Source organism: Cricetulus griseus (genome assembly GCF_003668045.3).
Source record: "Cricetulus griseus strain 17A/GY chromosome 1 unlocalized genomic scaffold, alternate assembly CriGri-PICRH-1.0 chr1_1, whole genome shotgun sequence".
In the NCBI taxonomy this organism is placed as follows: Eukaryota; Metazoa; Chordata; class Mammalia; order Rodentia; family Cricetidae; genus Cricetulus; species Cricetulus griseus.
The window spans coordinates 197,379,671-197,401,233 of record NW_023276807.1 but is presented as its reverse complement, the minus strand read 5'-3'; the positions used below and the strand labels follow the sequence as shown (position 1 = coordinate 197,401,233).

Below are 21,563 nucleotides of genomic sequence, written 5' to 3'. Positions count from 1 at the left end.
CTCTATGGAAATCAGAGATGGCATAAGATTATGAGGGGAGGGAGAGGGGACTTACATGTGAAACAAGCCTGTTCCCTAACTTGAATTAATAATAATAATAATAAAAGAGGAAGGAAAAAAAGATTATCATCTTTTCTCCTAGTTCTGAAAATATCTGAGCCTTGGGCTCTGTATTCAAACAAAGCCTGTTGCTACGCTAACCCAACTGGCCAAGTTTCCATGCAAAACCCAAAAGTTCAGTGACTGAAGTGAAGCCTGAATCGGGTATCTGGGGAGAAAAGCCCAGACACACTTTTCATTGTTTTTGAAGGGATGACAGCTTAAGAATTACCAGGAAATATTAGGCTGATTAAAAACTGTGGTCAGGATTTATCTATGCCAATCTGTACTATCTATTTTGTTGGAAATTAAGCCAAACTTTGTATAAAGTGCCCATTTAGCAAAATAAGTCAGAAAAGTCTCCAATAATTACTGACTTACATATTTAGTATTATCAAGTCTGTTTTGGTCAAGATAATCCACTAGAAGAACGAACAGATTTGGGCTTCTCATAAAGAATTTGACAATTGAAGGGGGTTGTGCTTGCTTCCATTTATGTCCTGGAAAATACTCCCTTGTGACTTAGCAACCATGTTTAAAAAGCTCTTGCAGTCCTTAAACAAACAGAGGAGTATGTTTATGAGGTTTTAAAGACGTTATTTTCAGAGATGACGTAGCTCTGGGGCTTTACAGTAAGTCATGACTGATTTATTACTGTGGCATACAGTACTTGCTCAGGGAAAATTGGGAATTCAATTAAGCAGTGTTTGAAAACTTATTTTATGAGAAATAAGCCATAGGCACATAGAGACCAAAGTTTTTCCACCTTGGAGGAAGAAAGGGCCCTTTGGGGGGGTGGAGGAGCAAGAGTAAACATTTCCTGGCACCCCTGAAGTGGAGCTAATTCAAGAGAGAAAGAGAGAGCTTAGAGTAGAGGTTGAAAACAAAACCTGGCCTGCTGAGGTATTTTGCTTGGCTTTCTGGGCACTTTGAAAGTTTTATGGCAGCAGTCAGTATTTTTAAATTGGAGATACAATTTGTAAGGCCAGTTTTCTCTCTTGCCTTTGAAGCATCACAAGATCTGACCACACGGGTCTATTTCTGCTTGAAAACAATTGGAGGTCTCCTTTAGGAAACACCCAAGATCCCAGCATCTCATGTTCCTCATCAGATCTACTCCACCCATTTCTAATGGCTCCAATTCATGGTCTATATGAGCTTGAACACACCTAATGAAGACATTTCATGACAGCATACACTTTTTATGATGGTTAATCTCAATTGTCAACTTGATGAGGTTTAGAGCCACCTCTGGGCATGCTGTCAAGTATTATCTGGATTAGGTTAATTGAAGTAGGAAGTGGGGCCAATGCTTTGAATGTGCACCTGAACGGTATACGATGGAAAAAGCAAGAGAGCCCTTGCATCTACAGCTCTCTGCTTCTTGATTGTGAATGTGATGTGGCCAATTGCTTCAAGCTCCTGCTGCTTCCCTGCCATGATGGACTGTACCATGAAATTGTAAGTCAAAATAAACCTGTTCTCACCTGAATCACTTTTTCCAGGTTATTTTATTGCAATGGGGAAAAATGAAGACACCTCTTAATCCAGGAAGACTAATTTTCATATACAAGGATTGAAAAGCATGTTTGCTAAACTTCAGCAGAAAAAATGGGATTATTGGTTTACTTAAAATTTTGATTCATACACCAAGCCATAGATTTTGAATGTTGAGTTGCTACACTCAGCGTGTCATAAAGTCAAGTCCCAAGACAAAGCTGGAAATGGAACACTTATTTTATCTTATCTGTAATAACTATGACATTGGGATGAGTATGATTCAGGACATGTCTCAGAGAATATTTGCTTAACCATGGAAACTTTTAGAAGGGTGGGAAGGATATGGTGGAGCAAGCATAGCCAACTTTTCCATTAGACATGGTAGGCACATACTCCTAAAAACCTATAGTACATCCTAATAGTCATTTCCTTAAAATCAGATAGAAGAAATAACACCAAATATTGAACAATTAAAATACCAAGAATTAACACAATTCAGATTGATTACATTTGACTTATATCAAGGTTACTGTAAAATGTAACTTTTAATATTCTTTATGGAAAAGCGACTCTAAAAGACATAGAGTCCAGGAGAATCACTAGGAGACATTGGACAACAACTGGAACAAATGCCATGGCTTGGATGCAGAGGTCAGAGGACAATTTGTGGAAATTGGTTCTCTCTTTCCACCATGTACATGTGGGAATCAAATTCAGGCCATCAAGCTTGGTGGCAAGCATCTTTACCTGTTGAGCCACCTCACCAGCCCTCTTCTGTCTTTTGAGAAAGTCTCATGTAGCCTAGGCTGTTGTGGAACTCACTATGTAGCCGAGGCTGCTCTTGAAATCCTGCTTTCTTGCCTCTACCTTCCAAGGACTGGGATTACAGGCATGTAGCACCATTGTCTAGATAAAGCCTCCTCAACCACTGCTCTTAGAGGGTGAATTCAAGACAGGTTTTTGCTTCATTTACTGAAAATGAAAATCACAAGCCCAATGTGCAGACCATGGTAAGCATCTCCTCTCAAGGATTATTGGAGGAGCTTCTGCTTCCTCAATACAAAATCTCCCTGAGATGTCAAACATCCCATTGTGAGGTGTTGAGTGAGGTGTTGATCTTTTCATCCCATTAGCCTTCAGCAGTTAGTGTTGATGGAATAGCAGTTGAGGATATATATTGCTTGGTGAAATCTCTTTGTTAATTTGTTTTGATCCTTTTGAAGCCTAGACTGCCTAACTCATAAAAATTACACACAATTTAAACATCATGATGAGAAAGACATGGACTTAACCATGATATTCAAAATTTCCCAATGCTAAACATGGTTGGCACTCAGTAGATTGATTAGTTTATATGCTTAAGATCACAGATACAAAAATCCCAGCCTCTCTGGTACTGTGATGAATCTGGGGGCTGTTGCCAACATGCTCTACTCTTCCTCCACTAGATTTGTACACTATTTCCCCTAATATGTGCACAAGTACATGTACACACACACACACACACACACACACACACACACACACACACACGCCCTACCTCCCATTTTTTTTTAAATGACATATGCATCAAAAAGTCCCCAGGGCATTCTTAACTGCAAAGGATTCTATTTTTAAATCACAGATGACTCATCACTGGTCAGGGTCTTCCCAAAGTGACAATTTGTCATGCTGTCAGGACAGAGGACAAGGGATAAAAGACAAGAGAGGGGTCACATGTTCTGCAGCTCAAAAACCCCAAGATGAAGCTATAACAGCTGCTGCCACCTAGTGCCACCTTGGCTGGCCATGCTGTCATGAACAGTGCCCTTCTGTTTGGATTACAGCATTCTGAGCCAGTGTTTTCCTCCAGCTGGCTCCCACCTTGGCCTTCAGCTATCTTTGAATGCATGTCTGCTGTGACTTTGGGGACAGCACTAGGGCCAAGATAGGACTTGGGGAGAAGACCCAGAAGCTTGTGCCATAAACTCATGTTAACTACAGAACACTTGGGTAAGTTTGGAGCCTAAAGGGGGATGTGTTCTTTTATTTGTCCTCAAACAAAAAATCAGCTCTTAAAAAGTTGCCAAAGTGCTAAGAGAATGCCAGGCCATATACAACATTCCTTTTAAATTCTGCAGAGTGGTGAGAAGGGCAGAAAACAATCATTATAATTTTGAAGGGTGGAGTAAATGTGGATTTATAAGCATAAATTTTCACAGGGAAAACACACTAGCCATTGGGTACAGTGTTCTCAAAAGTAATGCCTTGCAAATGCCAAACAGGCAAAGCCAGTGAACTCAGCCTTGTCAATTTTCCACAACACAGCTGAATGCTATGTCTCCATAACTCTGACATGGGGGGAAGGCAGAACAAACTGACTCCCAATGTTCTTGCATCTGAGTTTAATATTTTCCACCTGGAATTATCTTGGCTTTCTCCTGGCATGAATTCTGCACTCTGATGAAGGCCTAAGTCTAGAGTTTACACAAAAAGTCAATCTTTGCTTTTCAGTATGCAGTAAATCATGAGACATCTTTTCTCAAAACTTACATTTGGTAGAAAGGACCCAAAAGATCAGGGAGGGAGACATGTGAGCTTGTAGAGCTCTGATTTCAGACTGTAGCACTCTCCCTGCCTGGACTGGTGACCTCGAGCAGGTGATTTAACCTCTAGTCAACTCTAAAGGGTAGGAAAAACTCTGAGAGACAAATAAGCTAAACCTAATGTTACAAAACTGAAGATTAGATCTTGTCTCCTTAAACTAACCACATGGAAGTAAAAAAAAAAAAAAAAAAAAAAAAAGAGTTGTCTCCATTCCTTGGCGTCTTCTCCACCTAACTTTTCTACCACATTTATCCCTAATTAAAGGAGAGGATACTGAAGTATAGATATCAAGTACATTTTAAGATGTAACATCATATGTTCCTTGTATAAAGAACTGGTTCAAGGAGTCCCTAAGAATACCAAAACCATGCACCTTCAAGTTGCTTATTAAAACAATGGAGACTTTGCATATAACTTAGATATATCCTTCCATGCTCTTTACGTCATCTCTAGGTTATATAGAATACTTCATACCATGTCAATGTTGTGTTAGTAGTGGCTGTTGTACAGGCAATAATGAGAAGCAAAACATGTTTGTATATGTTCTGTAAAAATGGTGTCCCCCTTTCACACTATTTTCAATTCACAGTTTGTTGAATCCTCAGATACAGAGGGCTAACTCTATTCCCAAGTTGTCTGTGCTATCAAACCTGAAAGGTCGATCTCATTCATTTGTACTACTCCTAACAGAGTCTCTTGTATCTTTGAATAAACTGCCAAGGTATGCTCATTTTGTTGCAGATGCCATTTTGAATGGTTCCCACGCACAGTGAGGGATGAGTGGGGGCACAGAGACTGTCTCAGCACTGTGGAAGTAGAAGGATGAACCCTTGGAAACAAAGTTAACCCGTTGTTATATAACCAAAGAGACCCTGTGCCCTAAAGCCACCCACATGGAAGCCGACATGTAAAGAAGATGTCTCAATCTGTCTGCATCCTTTCTAGCTGTATTTGCTCTCATGTTTATCCCCATTAATGAGATAATGGCAACATGAAAAACTCGATGTAGAAAGGTTGGGTTGGTGCTCCTTACATATCACTGAATTCAAAGGTGCCATGAGAAGCTAGATTCTGGAAGGGAAGAAAGATTCCCATTGGGAGCTATTTACAGCATCTACCCTGAAGGCAGCCCCTCTCCCTCATCTCTCAGAGCCTCAGCTCTTCCGCCATCTGATACTCTATTCTTTCAACAGCTGCTGGCTCTCCTGTTGTGTTCCCCACACAGATGTGCAGTGCTGTTCTGAACACCCTGCCCTTGAACTTTCCCTACCCATAATTTTCCAAACCAAAGCCTGGCAATAAAAATGTCACTGAGGGATGGTGAAAATTGTGGGGGGAGTATTTTTAAAAGGAGGAGAAGAAAGAGATGCTTTGCACGCATAGTGATTTGTGTTGACTTCTTCAACAAAGGTTAAGTGCATGCCCTGCATTCTCAAATAGAGCAAGAAGGTGGAATGCAGGAGCTAATTATCCAGAACACTACCTAGAATGACTCTGATTCATTAAAGAAAGTAAGAATTAAGATATGCCGAGGAACTTCCTCCCTATGCCCCAGCTACCCAGACAGTCATGTTGAAAGACTACATAATGGTGAGAGGGAAAGCTACTACTGATCACTCATTAATTTAACAAGGAAACCCATGACCTATGCTGTTACTATATCCCTGCCAAGTGGTTGGCCAAGAGTTTGGGCACACTGAAGGCACCAGGTCAACACACATGTGCATGACTGAGAACAAAAGTAATGATATCATTTTAAAGACCTTCCTACAAAACTTTTAGGGACCAACTTTTCCTATACTCTGCTAGTTTAATAATACTAACTTTCTATATATGTGAATCTCATGAAATAATGCAAAACTGTAAAAGAGTAAACCCTGTAACTCTGCAAAGGGTGGTAGGATGCATTCAACCAGAGTACCAAATAATATACACAGCAAAGTAGGTGTATGAGGGGTGGAATTCCTTCCTTGGAAGGAATTCTCTGGATATGAGGAGCCTTGAGAAACAACCATCAGCTTCCCTGTGACCATAACAGTTGTAGGTAGACAACTGGTGACAGGACTCTTTCAAGCACTATCCACTGTAGACTTGGCTCTCAGGATGAGAATTGGGGTATGGAAGACAAAAGGAAGGAGTCAGAGGACTTGACAGGGTGAGGCAAAGCAGCTCCCAATCCTACAACACCAGTATCAAGCTCTTTCTATAATTTCTCTAATCTGGAAGTCCACTCCTTGACACTTGCAAGCCACATCAGGTTAGGGGGAGTTAATGTGGCTTTAGAATGAGATCCTGCCTCCACTACTTGTTAGCTATGTGGCTTGAGGCAAATGTTGGATTTCCAGATTTCTATCAGTAAAGTGAGAATGATAAAACTCCACCTAGGGTGTTAAAAGAATTGACTGAAATTATATGTGATGTGCTTAGCACTCTAATTCACACACAGAACAACAATGGGGATCCAAATTGCCTCTAGTTTTTGTTATTTTTCAAAGTTGTATGTATGTGTGTGTGATTAACATGCATATGTCTGGGTAGGTGCGTGCATGTGCCCATGGATTTGGAAACTACAGGATAAAATAAGGTACATTCCTCATTTACTTTCCTTATTTACTGAGATAGAATTAGTCATTAAAACTGGTGCTCACAGATATAGCAAGGGGAGGGAGCTAGGGATCCACTATCTCATCTATCCTTTAGCAATGGGTCTCCAGACACATGGTACCTTACTCAGTTTTACATCTGTGCTGGAAATTTGAACTCAGGACCTTGTGCTTTTGTGGCAAGCCTTTTACTGACTGAGCCATCTGCCAATGCCCTCATTCTTCCCTTTGGAAAGAAAAAATTTCAGATGAAGGAGAAGAGATCTGGAGGATATCTATAAAGAAGAGTGGCAGGTAAAACTGTAAAATAACTAACAATTTAGGCTGAAGCAGCGGGTATCTGAATTATAATAACAGTGTCTGTTGTATTTTCAGAGACTATGGAAACAATCTGGTCAGTTTGTATTGCAAATTTACATATAATTATCTGTAACCATACCTAATCATAAGCACTGTCACAGCCTGGAAAGTATTTAAGATTTTTGCATTGAAGCTGTGAAAGTGAATAACTGATTAAATGAACGAATACAAAGTGAACAAGTGAATGAAATTTATGAAAACCAAGAAGCCATTCTCTTGCAATGGAGCACTTGGATAAGATGTGCTACAAAATCAGTACTGTGGTTCCCTCCTGCTTCCTCATGTCCATCTCACTCAAATAGCAGGGCTCAAACCAGAAGTCAAGAGCAAAAGCTGGCAAAGCCAGCAGGCATCCCCAACTGGGCACCAGCCATTTTGGTGCAGCTAGAGTCATTACGGAAGATTTTTAACAATGCATAACCTTTCTGCTTCACTCTGCTAACAGCAGGTGGTATGCCTTTCAGAGCTGAGGCTGCTTTGAAGTCACCAGTGAGCAGGACCTGACCTTCATTTCCAGTATATGCAGCATTAAATATTCATAATCTACGTAACTGAAGCATAAGAAGGAGCAGCATTTAAGCATGAATCAAAGGAATAAATATCTCCCCACATGTGAGTCATCCTTTCCCAGAATGCCACTGGAAAAAAATACTTATACAGAGCTTTGAGAGCTGCTGTTTCTTCCAGCTTTCCCTTAAAATTGTGGAAGAAATAGGGACTGCTGCTTCATACCATCCATGGGTCCTTCCCCTCATGGTGACATTATGTGGTTTCCCTACTCTTTATTCATTCCATAAGTATTACTGGTCTGGTGACAAGAAGAAGGATAGAGCAAGCAACAGTGACATTGACACTAATAGGACAGCGAGGGCACAATTGACTTGGCTGTACAATTAAAAAATATTTAGTGTGTGTGTATATATGCTTGTGTAGGTATGATATGTGTAAGTATGGACATATATGTGCCACAGTACAGTGTGGGGGGTCAAAAGAAAACTCTTAGGAGCATGTTGTCACCTTCCATTATGTTGAGGCAGAGTTTCTCTTGCGTCTGATGCTGTGCTGTATATATACTCTAGGCCAACTGGCCCATGTGCTTCTAGAGGATTCTCTTGTCTCCACCTCCCATCTCACCATAGGAGTGCTAGTTTTACAGAGCCACATCACTAAATCCACCTTTTTAATGTGGGGCCCAAGAATCAAATTTCAGTTGTCAAGCTTATGTAGTGGATGCCTTTACCTGCTGAGACATCTCTCTGGATCCTGGTTATACATTTTTAAAATACTTTACTTTATAGAAATCAGGGTGCATAGGAGAAAGAATACATGTAGTCACCTGGGAGAGGTCAGAATTAGGAGGTGGAGAATTTGGAGAACATGGACCTTGGAAGGATGGGATTGTCGGTTTCATGAAGACATCAATATTATATCCATCCCAACGAAGTCTTGCTATAACACCCCCTTTGTTTGAATCTTCCCAGTGTCTTCCATTGGGATGATGGAACACCATTTGAACCCATCTTCACTGTGTTTCTCCTTATCTGTTGGCCTCAGGACAATGTTTCTTAGGTAGACAGTGATCACTGAAAATGACCCAAAAGATTCTTCCCATAGAGATCAAGTGAGGAAAATGAAGATTCAAAGGAGGGGAGTTCTCAAACACATCCCTGAAAAAGACCCACTCTGGGATCTGTATGTCTTGGATTAAGAACCAAAATTTGAGCAAAGATGTGTGGAAATACTGTAGTCAAGTACATTTTGAAAGTTGAGGAAGATTGCCAATTGCCATACAATTATGCCAGCCAATAACCTTAACAGTGTTAACCTTAACTGAGTTGCCTTTCTGCTGACTTGTTGAGGCAGAATAAGCATCCACTTTGCTTGCCCACGTGCACAATCTAACTCAGTCCCTCTGAGAACAGTTGGCTGAGTCCAGCCCTGAGACTATTTCATATGCTCAGCACATCCTTTGCAGTTCTCTTTTTAAATCTTTTAATTTTTTTCTACATGTGTGGCGTATGCACAGGTGGCACACATGCAAGCAGAAATCAGAAGAGAATGTCAGGTACCCTGTTTTCTCACCTTCCCATTTACTCCTTTAAAGCAGGGTCTCTCACCAAGCCCAGAGCTAAGATGGCAGCTGAGCAAGCCTCAGCGATCCTGCTGTCTCCATCTCCCAAAGCTCTAGAGATAAGACACAGAGGTCCATGCCCAGCTTTTCAGAAACATTTTGGTGGCATGAGCTCAGGTCTTCATGTTTGTTCAGTAGCTGCTCTTACCCACTTGGTCATCACCCCCAACCCTTCATTGCCAAAGGGCCAGGTGTGGAAACCTTTGCATCTTGAGTTTCTATAATTGGGAGATCACTAATCTACCAAGTGGGTGAAAACAGCTCTGGCTAGGTGTAATGAGAGAATCAATTTTGCAAACCATCTCAGTCCAGAGAGCACTACTCTTGATTTATTTATTTGCAGAGGGTTAACACTAATACAAATTCACCTCAAGAATACCAGGTATTTTTTCTCAGGGCAATGACTTGGTATAATTTTTAAGAGAAATTTAAGCTGCTTCCCACGATGGTCAGCCAAGCCATTTCTATTAAGTCAGTGGTTGCTTTGAATGAAAAAAGACAGACTTCAAGAATTTGCCTTCTACTTTCTCACGCTCACTCCTTTTGTAGTTTATATGTAGACAGAGTTTCATCTCATCTCATTCACTAAGCTTGATTAGAATTTGATTAATAGACTGCATTTGCTGTTCTGACTATGACCCTCTAGACCAGTGGTTCTCAACCTTCCTAATGCTTTGACCCTTTAATACAGTTCTTCATGTTGTGGTGACCCCAATCAGAAAATATTCATTGCTACCCCATAACTAATTTTGCCACTGCTATGAGTTGTAATGTAAATATCTGATATGAAGATAGTCTTAGGTGACCCTTGTGAAAGGGTTGCTTGACCCCAAAGGGGTTGTGACCCTCAGAGGTTGAGAACCATGTCTCTAGACTTATCATAAAGGTATCACTATAGCTTTTGCTTTAATTCATCTCCTTAAACTGAGTGTGCCTGGTGGATATCCCTGAAAAGATGGATTCTCCCTGAAGGCTGTTTATTATCTCCCCAACAGGTTGGAGTCTTAGGCTATGGTCTCAGGGCCAGATGAAGAGGTAGAACTGAAAAGTAGGGTTACATATGTAGTGACATGTGTTCTGCTAAACAAAGTCTGTATTAAAAAAACACACAATTTGCTCAGTTTATGAAGAGAGAAAGGCTGACACCCATGCTAAGGCTTGGCCAGCCCCCATGGAGAACGAAGACAATCTCATATTTAAGATTACTCTCATTTTTGCTGGGGAAGGTGTAAAACAGAACTGAAGGTCAGCCTTGGTAAGACTCTGTGCATGACCATAAAAGAACCAGAATCACTAAGTGTTTCTAGCATCAGCTTCAGCAAGCTTCATCAGCTTTAGCAGAGTCAGGACTAACCCTAAAGGATAGGAGGCTGGCGAGGCATCAGTGAATACTGTCAACTTAGGAGAACAGCATGTTTTGCTATCCACTCCCAAGGAAGACCAGACTCTATAGAGCCTAAGATTGCCTCCTACTAGACACAATTTTTAAAAAAGACAACATCCAAATCCATTTACCAGAAACATTTTATTTCCATAGCATACAAAGGGGCAGAAAGGGGGACAGAGGAAAGGGAGGAATGGCCAAGGCATCTGTCCTTTTAGCAGATCTCCACACTCACCATCACATAAGTGTGTGCTCTCTCTGGGGCACACTGACTACATGTCTGAACTTCTTTCCTAAGCCCCAGCATGGGTGATGGCAGGGGATGTATCCCTTGACTCCTAGAGAGAGATTGGAGAGAGATGACCAAAGGCTTGAGAGTTCCAGTTCACTTCAAATGTGGTCCAAAATCTCTGAGTAAATATGAAAAGAGATCTTACCTTCACACACAAGACAACTGGAGTCTTCTAGACTGAATTATGCTCTTCCTTTTCTTGACTGGGGATTTCAGATGAAGAAAACATGCACAGTCTTGTTCCTTGACGATGTCTAAAGGACCCATGACTCAATACAAGTGAGGGTTCAGCCTTGAGTGTGAGGTGGGCTAAGTGACTTCTGAAGGCCCCATGCTTGGCCGATTCCAGACATGAATGTGTAGACATGTTTCTTCTATTTTCCTTGATGTGACAGTTTGGCCTCCAGAACCAAATGTGCAAAATCCCTTGGCTGGTGTGCATGACATTGCTACCATACCATGCCACAGGAAAAAGAGCATTAAGCTCGGAATTGAGTCATAACTGAGTCTGATCATACAGGAACACAATGCAGGTATTCTAGGATCAAATTCTAGGATCCACTCAGGATTAGTATTAGAGGAATGAGAAACACTCTCAAAGTGATAATGAGGACAGCAAATTTGAGGGTGCTTCTCCTTGGCTAGAGCTATCAAGTTTGTGTCTCAACAGAAAAGCAAATCCATCCCTAGATCAGTGTGCTTCAGATGCTGTCAACTTTGAGATCAAAGAAGGATAGCTGGAACAAGGGATGCAACCAATAGTGGTACCCAAGGATAGCCATGGTGACTGGTCTCTTCAGCCTCCCAGAAGGTCTTCACCATCTTTGAACCATGCTTACCCTGGAGCACCAGATCACTAAACTGCCAGTCAAAGTGTCTGCATGAGCACTATTCTCTGCAAGTTCTCAAACAGCCATAGGCCTCTAACCTCTGGGAGTCCTCATGAACAGCCTCATCCATTTCCTCACTTCCATAAGTAAAGAAACACAGTGGCAATTGCTTCAGCTACATATCCCTTTGGCAGGTGAAATCCTAGCCTAGAGCTTCCTAATCGGTCACCCAATATGGCTTAACCCTGGATGACCAAAAGACTCTATGATTGTGGCCAGAATGGCTCAAACCAATCTCTTGGACTCTGTCACCCCCTCCCAGAGATTCCAAATTCCCATTAAAACCCTCTTAAAGTCTTGGCATCTTCAGTGCAAATATTCCATCAGGAAACATCACATCACAAATAAATACCCAACAAGGTTTGGTCCCCAAGTGCCTTTCTCTCCCATAACAGCAGAATCAACATAGCCTTCTGAGAGAATTTTTCCCATTCAGAAATGAAGCACAGCCTGCCTTCCTCCAAGCCTTCAGCACCCAGAAGATTCTTGCAAAGTCTAGTGCTAAGTTAAATAAGTACATCAATGTAAAGGGTCACAATTGCCCTAGAAAAATAGCAAGACAACATGCATGCATACTCACTTTGATGAGTCTATGAAGTATATTACAAGGGCACCAATGCTGAGAGCAAAGACTAACACAACCTGCAAAAGAAGATAAACATTCCATTACTTAAGGCCTGGGACCAGAACATTTGCATTTCTGATTGGCAGCAACAACTGATTGAAGCACAGTGCCTACAACCTCCAGGGACCTGCTTCCATATCTCCTGTGTTCACTACCCTGTGACAATCCAGATAATGGTTCTTCAGCCAGCAGTGGGAGCACCATTGTGAATAGTGGCCAGGGAAGACTTTTCTATGCCATGTCCTTTTTGTTCAATCTGGCCCTGTTACCTTAAAGACCAGCTTCTCTACAGTTGAAGTCAAAAACTTCAAGGGAAAAGAGTAAGTACAGGGATTTGGGAGGATGTAGTTTTTCATCCTCTACCTACCCTGGACTGAAAGAGAATGATTGTTTCTAACAACTTTGTTGAGCTATAAAATACATCCATTTTGAGCATATAATTCCTTAATGACTTTTGGGAAGTTTACCAACCTATATGACACCACTGTGATCCAGTTTCAGAACATTTTTATCACCTCGATAAGATCTTTCTTGCTTGTGAAATTAATAATCCCTGTTCTCTCCTCTGGGCTGAGTCACTAACCTGCTTTTGCCTCTATGTAAGAAATAACTATTGGCAAATTACACATTTGCTACTACAGATGTCCCGAGAGAGAGAAAGAAAGAGAGAGAAAAAATTTAAGCAGTTATGTGCATGCATACATATTTCTATATAGATTGAAATTTTCATGATTCTGTGTATGTTTATAAGATTTCTCAAGTATTTATGGAAACCAATCACAAAGCCAATCAGTCATACATATGACCAGTTAGTTATATGAGAATCTCTAAGCTGTTTTGGACTCACTCAAAATCAATCACCACAAATATGAAAGACAACTTTGGCATCTCCTTCAATGTGCACCTGTCACATAAAAGTCCACTGAATGGACATGTAGCATATTAGGCTGCTACTGACACTTCTGTCCTTCATTCAATGTCCTAATGTGTTTATTTCATCTTGCACAGAGGAGACAATTACTGCAAATAAAAGATGCTCCCAATAAAACAGACCCTAACAGCCAACAATTAAGGCTGAGATTAGAAATGAAACATCATCACCACACACAATGCCTGCCTGATGCTCAGCCCCTGCCCTTTAGATATACTCAAATCCTAAAGAGACTTCAGAGAAGAGCCTTAGAAATGCCAGCCTTCCCCAAGATCCACATGCAAAAATCTGGCTGGCATGAGATGATGAACAGAAGCTAACTACAACTTATGCAAGGACTAGGCATGATCAGGTTGTTGTTGTTGTTGTTGTTGTTGGTGGTGGTGTGTGTGTGTGTGTGTGTGTGTGTGTGTGTGTGTGTGTGTGTGTGTGTGTATGTGTGTGTGTGTGAATCACACACTCCTGTGCTTTTCTGTGTATGCTAAGAACAATGCAATGTGCATGTAATACTCATTTAAAACACTGCAAAACACCCCATGCAACCACAGGAGAGAGATAACCAGCTGGCTACACTGTGGAAAATAGCTGGGTACAATACAAGGAACACATACTGTTCTCAACTACTGCTAGCATTGCTTTTTGAAGAGAAGTGGTTAGAGTACTACAGAAGTAGGGTTTATTTCCTTCTCCTGCTTTGCTTTTCAAATCAAGACTCCCATGTCATACAAGGCAGCTCCCACAGCCTATCTGCAAACACCAGCTACCAATAGACCAGCTCTTAGCTGGCCTGCCTTTGCTTCACCTCTTCACATGGGTTCATTCACAGCTTGTTTGCAAAGGTATACAGGAAACCAACACATAAGCAGGCCTCTGCTTTTCATCCTACAACAAATAGCATCAGACTAATTTGGAGCTGCGCTGCTATTTCTGAGCCAGAAGCAGTTAGATCCTGACCCTCCCCTCATTCTCAGAAAGCTGCAAAGGGCAGGGGCATGGTCCTAACAAAGGGAGGGACCCCTTCATTCATAAACAGCTGATTGGGCACAGATCCCCCTCGATTTAGCTCCATGTTTGTATGAATGTTGAGCTTCATCAGGGCTCACTAGACAGTCCTATGCCACCAAATGCTATGTATTATGAAAGGAAAATCAAAGTCCTTGCAGATAGCACTTCATTCTGTGAGAAGTTAGTTTCAGCACTCCTGTGAAAGCATGTTTCCCAAGCAGCAGGATGGCCAAACTAACTGACACTAATTCATCCCAGCAGCCTCTATTTGGGAATAATGTGCCACTTATTTAAGAAAATCAGTCAATGACAAGAGTTTGGAATACACCCTGCTGTCCTCTTAAAACTCAAGCAAGAAGGGGGGTTGTGGAGTACACCTTTAATCCCAGCACTCAGGAGGGAGGCAGAAAGTAAGGGCAAAAGGAAGATGGGAGGGATATGACCCTCTACAGCACTGCACTGACTGCACCTAGGTTTGGATCCTGTGTCCAGCTGAAAGGCTTTCTCTCAGGGAGATTGGGTAATCCAGACAGCCCTGCCCACCAGGAGCCACTATTACCTGCCTGCATGCCAAAATTAAAATAACAGTGCTTCTCAGTAGGAAGGTCAACTGTGCATGTAAACTTTAAACTTACCAATGTGTCTTGTTATCGTGCCGGGCTCAATTACACTGTCAGCCTAAACTCAGGTCATGCAGAAATGTGCCCATGAAAATGTGAGCGTGAGAGCCTCAGAGACTTGTTACATGACTCTCTCCAAGCTGCCTGAGCAGAAGGCACAGCTTGTCCTCTTTCTCCAGCTTTCTAACCATCAATCTCATTCTTTTTTTTTATAAAGGGAAATAATGACCAGTGGGTAAAGACACTTGCCAAGGAACAAGCCTAGAAAACCCACCTAAGGTATACAAAGGAACCCATTCCATAAAGCTCTCCTCTAACTCCTAAGTCTGTGCTGTGGTGTGTGTGTGTGTGTGTGTGTGTGTGTGTGTGTGTGTGTGTGTGCGCGCGCGCACGCACACACACACACACACACACACACACACACACACACACACACATCATGCACATACACAGAATGATAAACCAGTCCTATGTGATTACATAACTAGTAGTCAATTGTGCAGGGGAGGTACAAAGAATGTAGGCTAAAGCTACCAAAGGCAGACCATCAATCAAGGGACAGAGGAGAAGTTAGAGGAGAGTAGGCACATTATGGGTTCTTGTCTTGGTACCTCTTTGTTCTCTAAGTAGCACTTCTTCATACAAGTTACGGCTGCTCGAATATTGCTCCAGGATAGCAGAGAGTCACAGAAGCCGTTCTGCATGCTTCTATAGCCCCAGTAATAAAGAGAATGGAAGTCCATGGGATAGGGAACTATGACACTAAACAAATCACAACACCCTTCATCTCAGACAGCAAAATGGATGTGTTCTCCAGCAGCTAAGTCATAGAATAACCTTTAAAATGACCAGCCTTTTCCATACAGGGCCTATATGTGGTCAGTACTATGATCTAAGAGATCCTTTGCTCTTTGCCTGGCATGACACATGTTCTGCTAGCTGTGAACCGAGTCTGTATAGCTCGTCTAACTCCACATGGGCAGCACTCATCTCACCACCTTGGCTATCTTAGACAGTACTCACCGCCCCACTCTCAGTCTAACTGCAAATGCCCATATAAACTGCTTTCAGTGTGAAGCACTCATGCCTGGCTTAGATCCACCAAGAAACTGGAGGCGAGATGAGAGCCAGCACTTCCGATTCTGTTTTGAGTGCATGCTTTGGATGAATGTACAGAGGTAAATTATTTGTCCTCATTGTCTTTAGTCACCTCAAATTCCAGGTGAAGCTAATGCTGTCAAGACAAACCACCCCTCAGATAAGGACAATTAGCCACGAGGATGAAGTTGAGTCCTAAAACATAGATAATCATCTTGCTGAAACCAGACAAGTCCCAAAGGCAGAATGCAGACAGTGACTAACAGATCTGTGTCTCAGACCACTCTGTATGTCTACCTTACAGGACAGGAGCTGAGACAAAGATGGAGCAGTGATAGGCAAGAGCATCCTTTGACTGGACAGCTTTGTCATGCATATCTCTTGCTCTCTATTTAAGCCTTAACCTCACATTAGCATCATTAAGACAGACATGATGTCAACTGGACCATTTTAACATATCTCTTTCCAGTGTGGACACACTGGGAAGTAAAGTAAATTTTCTTCCTCTGCTCTTCAGTATTACTTGTGACTTTAACTGGAGAAGGATGACTGAGCTTGCCTTCTTGGGCATTCTAGAGTCCAGATTTACACCAATAAAAAAAATTCCAGTCACAATACCAAACACTGAGTCTATTTCCAGAGTGCAAAAAAGGAAGGAAGGAAGGAAGAAAGGAGGGAAGGAAGGAAGGAAGAAAGAAAGAAAAAAAGAAAGAAAGAAAGAAAAAGCAACTTGACAAGCAACATTGAAACAATGGAATGTAAGTCATCTATTTTCAGAACCCAAAATGAAACACAAGTGTTTGCACCAAAGAATGCCATGAACACACACAGTATATTAAAACAAGATACACACACACACACACACACACACACACAGTCTATCCTCTTTATCAAGAGGAGTCTAGACATGAACTGAGTTGAGAGCAAGAAAGATTAGCAGCCATCTTCCTGAATGGAAACCCCAGCAGGCCATGAATACCATTCAAATGCCTGGGGCAGGGAGGGGTGTCATAAAAATGAAAAACAGTGTAGCTAAGCACAGCACCTTTCCCTCAGTTACTGAAGCTCCTGGGGAAAGCCAAATTCAGTGAAGTTTCTGCCTCAGATAGGCATGGAGGGAGAGCCAGAAAGCTAGAGAGTAAAGATTGTATATTAGCATATGAAAAGAACAAATCAGCAAAAAGGAAGATTGGGAGAAAACTTGGCTGAGGCCAGCAAAGAGGTGCAAAGGTAAGGTACTCCAGTGGTCGGAAGATGACCCATGGATCATTTCAATATTAAACAGCTCAGTCTTAGGTGGAGACTTAAGATGCTAATGAGATATTAGATACATGAGGTTATATGCAGAACTACACTTAACAGAGCATATACAGAAAAGCCAATATGGAAATGATCCCAAGTACCTGTATTGTGGGATATAAAAGCTCAAATCCTTTACACAGCATGGCTGTTTATGTTATGAACTCTCTTTGATCTAACCCACTTCCTCCCTTGAAGTGGATTCTTCCTTCCTTCCTTTTTTTTTCTCTGTGTACAACCCTGGCTGTCTTGGAATTCACTTTGTAGACCAGGGTGGCCTTGAACTCACTCACAGAAATCGTCTGTTTCTGCCTCCTGAGTGCTGGGATTAAAGGCATGTGTTACCACTGCCCTGCAGTGGATTCTTTCTTAGTTAATTCTCTCATTCTTCTTGCCTCCATCTATGTGTCTCTGTCCAGTTTTTTGTTGGAGGACACCAGAAACTGGCCCCTCCCTGAAGCCGACAGCAGTATGAACACAGGTGACTGAGTCAAAAGAAGAGGCTCTGCAGAATGAAGACAGATTCTAACTAACACACACACACACACACACACACACACACACACACACACACACACTTCAGTTCTCAGACTACTGAGACAATGGATCCACAGAGAATTAGAATTCACCCAGGAATCTTGTGCTGGGTGAAAGGAAAGACTGGGGTCTTGGTGCACTTGCCTCAGGAAAGAGACTTCATACAGTTCTGACAACCTGTCAGAAATTGCAGGACAGACTGGAGCCAGACACTAATGGGTCAATGATGGGCAGGACCACACTTGACCAGGGTACCTCTTTCCTTCTATTTAAACCTAACCCTCACAGCAGTATCTAGAAGATGAACTGGGGAGGAATGGGATGTTTTATCTCTAAACCTCTTGGTTTGTTCCTCTTCCCAATGTAGTTACATCAAACAAATATCTTTTCTCTGCTTTTCACTATTACCTCTCTACTTAGCCTACTAAGGAGAGGTATGAGCCTGCCTTGTTAAGGCTGCTGGGGCACTGGGCTTTTGACCCCCCAACAGCCTACTAACAGCCTAAGCCACACCCTTTTGATGGCCACGTGAGAATAATGGGCCTTCAGAGATGAACCTGGAGTGTAGGCTCGGGAGTCAAATCCCTGGGGAGTTTTCCTGAAAAAGCAGAGGCAGAGACTCCTTGAGGATATCTCAGCAGGCATCGGTGCTTACTGCCAAATCTGGCAACCCCCGTTTGACCCCTGGAACCCAGAAGGAAGAAGGAGAGAAAGGGCTTTCCGGCCAGGCTGGACTTGCATGGGCATGCTAAGGTGTGCATGTCCAATACCCTAAATAAGTGCAAAACAAAACAGAGCAGGAGTGCCCTTCTTGTCCCTTGGTACCAGAGAATCTTGAAACAAGGAAAGGGGAGCTGGTCCCCTCCATTTATGCTAGTCTTGTCTCAAGAATCAGACTTGTGGCCAAGGGTGGTGTTCCTGATTTCAAGCCATTAGGGGAAACCACTTAGCTCAAGTCAGAGATTAATTTACAAATGTCACCTTAACAATTAGCCCATTAGAACATATGTATGAGGCCTTCAGGCTCCGAGAATCTGCTAGGCATGCTCCAGAAAGTCCAGAGAGGAGGAGGAATTAATTCTTCCCTAAGCGGGCTTTTATACATTCTCCTCAGCTCACAACAGAACAAATGACCCTAATTAATGATGCTACATATTCGATGTGGAATCTGGCTACTGGCAGCAGAGACTTTTCTTGGAAAAGGGGTAGTTTTCCGTATGTGATGCTGAAGGCACGTGACCTTCTTTTTTTTCTTCTTATTGAGCTATAATTTATATATAATAAAATTAACTGTGTACAGAAAAATAAATAGATGGGTGATTTCTCAAGGCAAAACAATCTGGGGACAGTTCATTTCTGAGAGGGGGGATGGATTCCAACATCTAAATCGCAATGTTGGGTCCGGCAAATTTAATGACCTCAATGAACATTTCTTGAACTCTGATGCACAAGACCCAGAGAGTAGGAGACAGGGGAGCAAGAAGCCAAAATAGTAAAGTCAGGCTGGCCTCTGCCCTCCCCAAATATGGAATCCCAGAAGTTGAAATGAATCAGGAGTGAATTTAAGAAATATCCTACATATAAACAGATTCCTGGAGAAGATCAAGCATAGAAATACTGCCACTTCTGTGCCACTCCCCATAAATGGTAGTGGAAAAGAGAAGGAAGGTGAAAAATGCACACACACACACACACACACACACACACACACACACACACACAGAGAGAGAGAGAGAGAGAGAGAGAGAGAGAGAGAGAGAGAGAGAGAGAGAGAGAGAGAATAACCCTGATGTCCCAGGATGGTCTGTGATAGAGAGGACAGATTCTGGGAATAGAGTATGATTGATGGCATGTGGCATGAAGGGGCAGCAGGAATATTGGGGTCACACTAAGCAGAATGGAGGCATTTAGCATGTCACTTCATCTCCCTAGGAGTCAGCTTCCCAGTCTGTAAAATGCCAGGATTGGGAAAGAAGCTTATTAGGAGAGGATCTTGGGAAGTCATGAACCACAGAGAATAAATGAAGAATTTTCATCTGGAAAGGAAGTACCCTTGTATGCCACCTGTATACCTCTTGTGCGTAATTAGAATGCAATATGGTGACTACAATGCCCACCACATCTGTGTCCAGGGCTCTTCTCTTGTCAAAACACATGTGTGGACTCCATGAAAGCTTTGATTCACAGTGTGTGTTTTCAGCATAAAAATCTATGGTTCATGCAGCACATAAACTCCCAAGCTAATGCCAAAAAAAAAAAAAAGCCACAGATTTTCTATGCATTTTAACCTTAGATACTCAGTCTGAATACCGATGTTTTTGTTGTTGTTTTATTTTGTTTTTTGTTTTTAATTACAAATCTTCAATAATTCTAAGTGGGTATAATATTGGCACCCAAAAGGGCACTTTATGATCAGAAATTTTAAAAGATTTATAGAATACAGAACAGGTATTTTGACCAGGCCATTTAAATAGCCAAAGGTCCATTAGATTTCCCACCTGATGGTCTGACACACTGCATTTGAGTTATGGATGTGTACAAACAAACATGACATAAATTAATTCAATGACAACCCAAACTTCAAAGAAAGATGGAGAGAGAAATATGTTCAAGTAGAAAGCAAGTTGGGGTGGGGGTGCTTGGAGGAAGAGATGGAGGGGAGGTTAAGTTTGGGTTGAGAAGAATGGAAGAGAAGGAGGAGGAGAAAGAGGAGGAGGAGGAGGAAGAGAGGAGGAGGAGGAGGAGGAGGAGGAGGAGGAGGAGGAGGAGGAGGAGGAGGAGAAAGCAAACCAGAGGAGACAGCGCCTTCGAGGAGTCATCATACTAAAAATGCACAATACCTCACCTGGGAGCACAACTGTGGTTTATTCACATGTAAGGTTTGGGTGTAAGACTCACTTTTCTCAGTGGTGTTTGGTGCTGGTACTAGAATCCCAGGCCTTGAGTTTGCTAAGTGCACATTCCACTATCAAACTATACCACTCGTCCCAAATTCATACATAAAGTTGTCCAGCAGAAATGACTAGGATTTTATAGGCATTTTACAGGCATCTATGGGAATCTAATGTTTCCCCAAATGCAACCCTACAAAGCCATAATGGTCTGGAATATCAGGACATAGAGAAAAGACCTCCACCAATAGCTTCCAATTATAACTCCAGTATGGAACAACAACAACAACAACAACAAAAATCTCTGACTGAATTGAGGCATTGAAAACTCTGGCCCATTTCTTCTTCTGGCTCTATCTCTGACTCCTCCCCACTCTAGACTTTCATTGCTATAGACATTCAGTTCTTGTCATTCACAGTTTGCTTCTTCCACCCCTTCCTACCACAGGGCCTTTGCACATCCTGTTCCAGCCTTCTAGAAGTGTCACTTCTCATAGGCTACCTAACCACCAGAAATCAATCCCACAGTCATTTCCTGCCTATTGGATACAAGAAATTACCTGTAAGTACAGTCTCTTTGTGGCAGTAAGAATTACAGCCATGACATGTTTCTTTACTGTTTTTTTGACCAGTGTGTCACCTCTATGTTGGACTGCAAGTAGTCTGAAGGCTGAGTGCATGATGACATTCATGTGCTAACCAGAACTCAACT

At 42.0% G+C, this 21,563-nt stretch overlaps 1 protein-coding gene across 1 annotated transcript in view; it reads right to left on the bottom strand.

Annotated features, from left to right (window-relative positions):
• Window positions 1-21,563, bottom strand: part of Kcnma1 (potassium calcium-activated channel subfamily M alpha 1) — a 697,898-nt gene that overhangs the window by 329,322 nt on the left and 347,013 nt on the right. Inside the window, 1 exon segment of the mRNA XM_035452632.1 lies at window positions 12,426-12,487. Coding sequence (XP_035308523.1) covers window positions 12,426-12,487 — 62 coding nt within the window.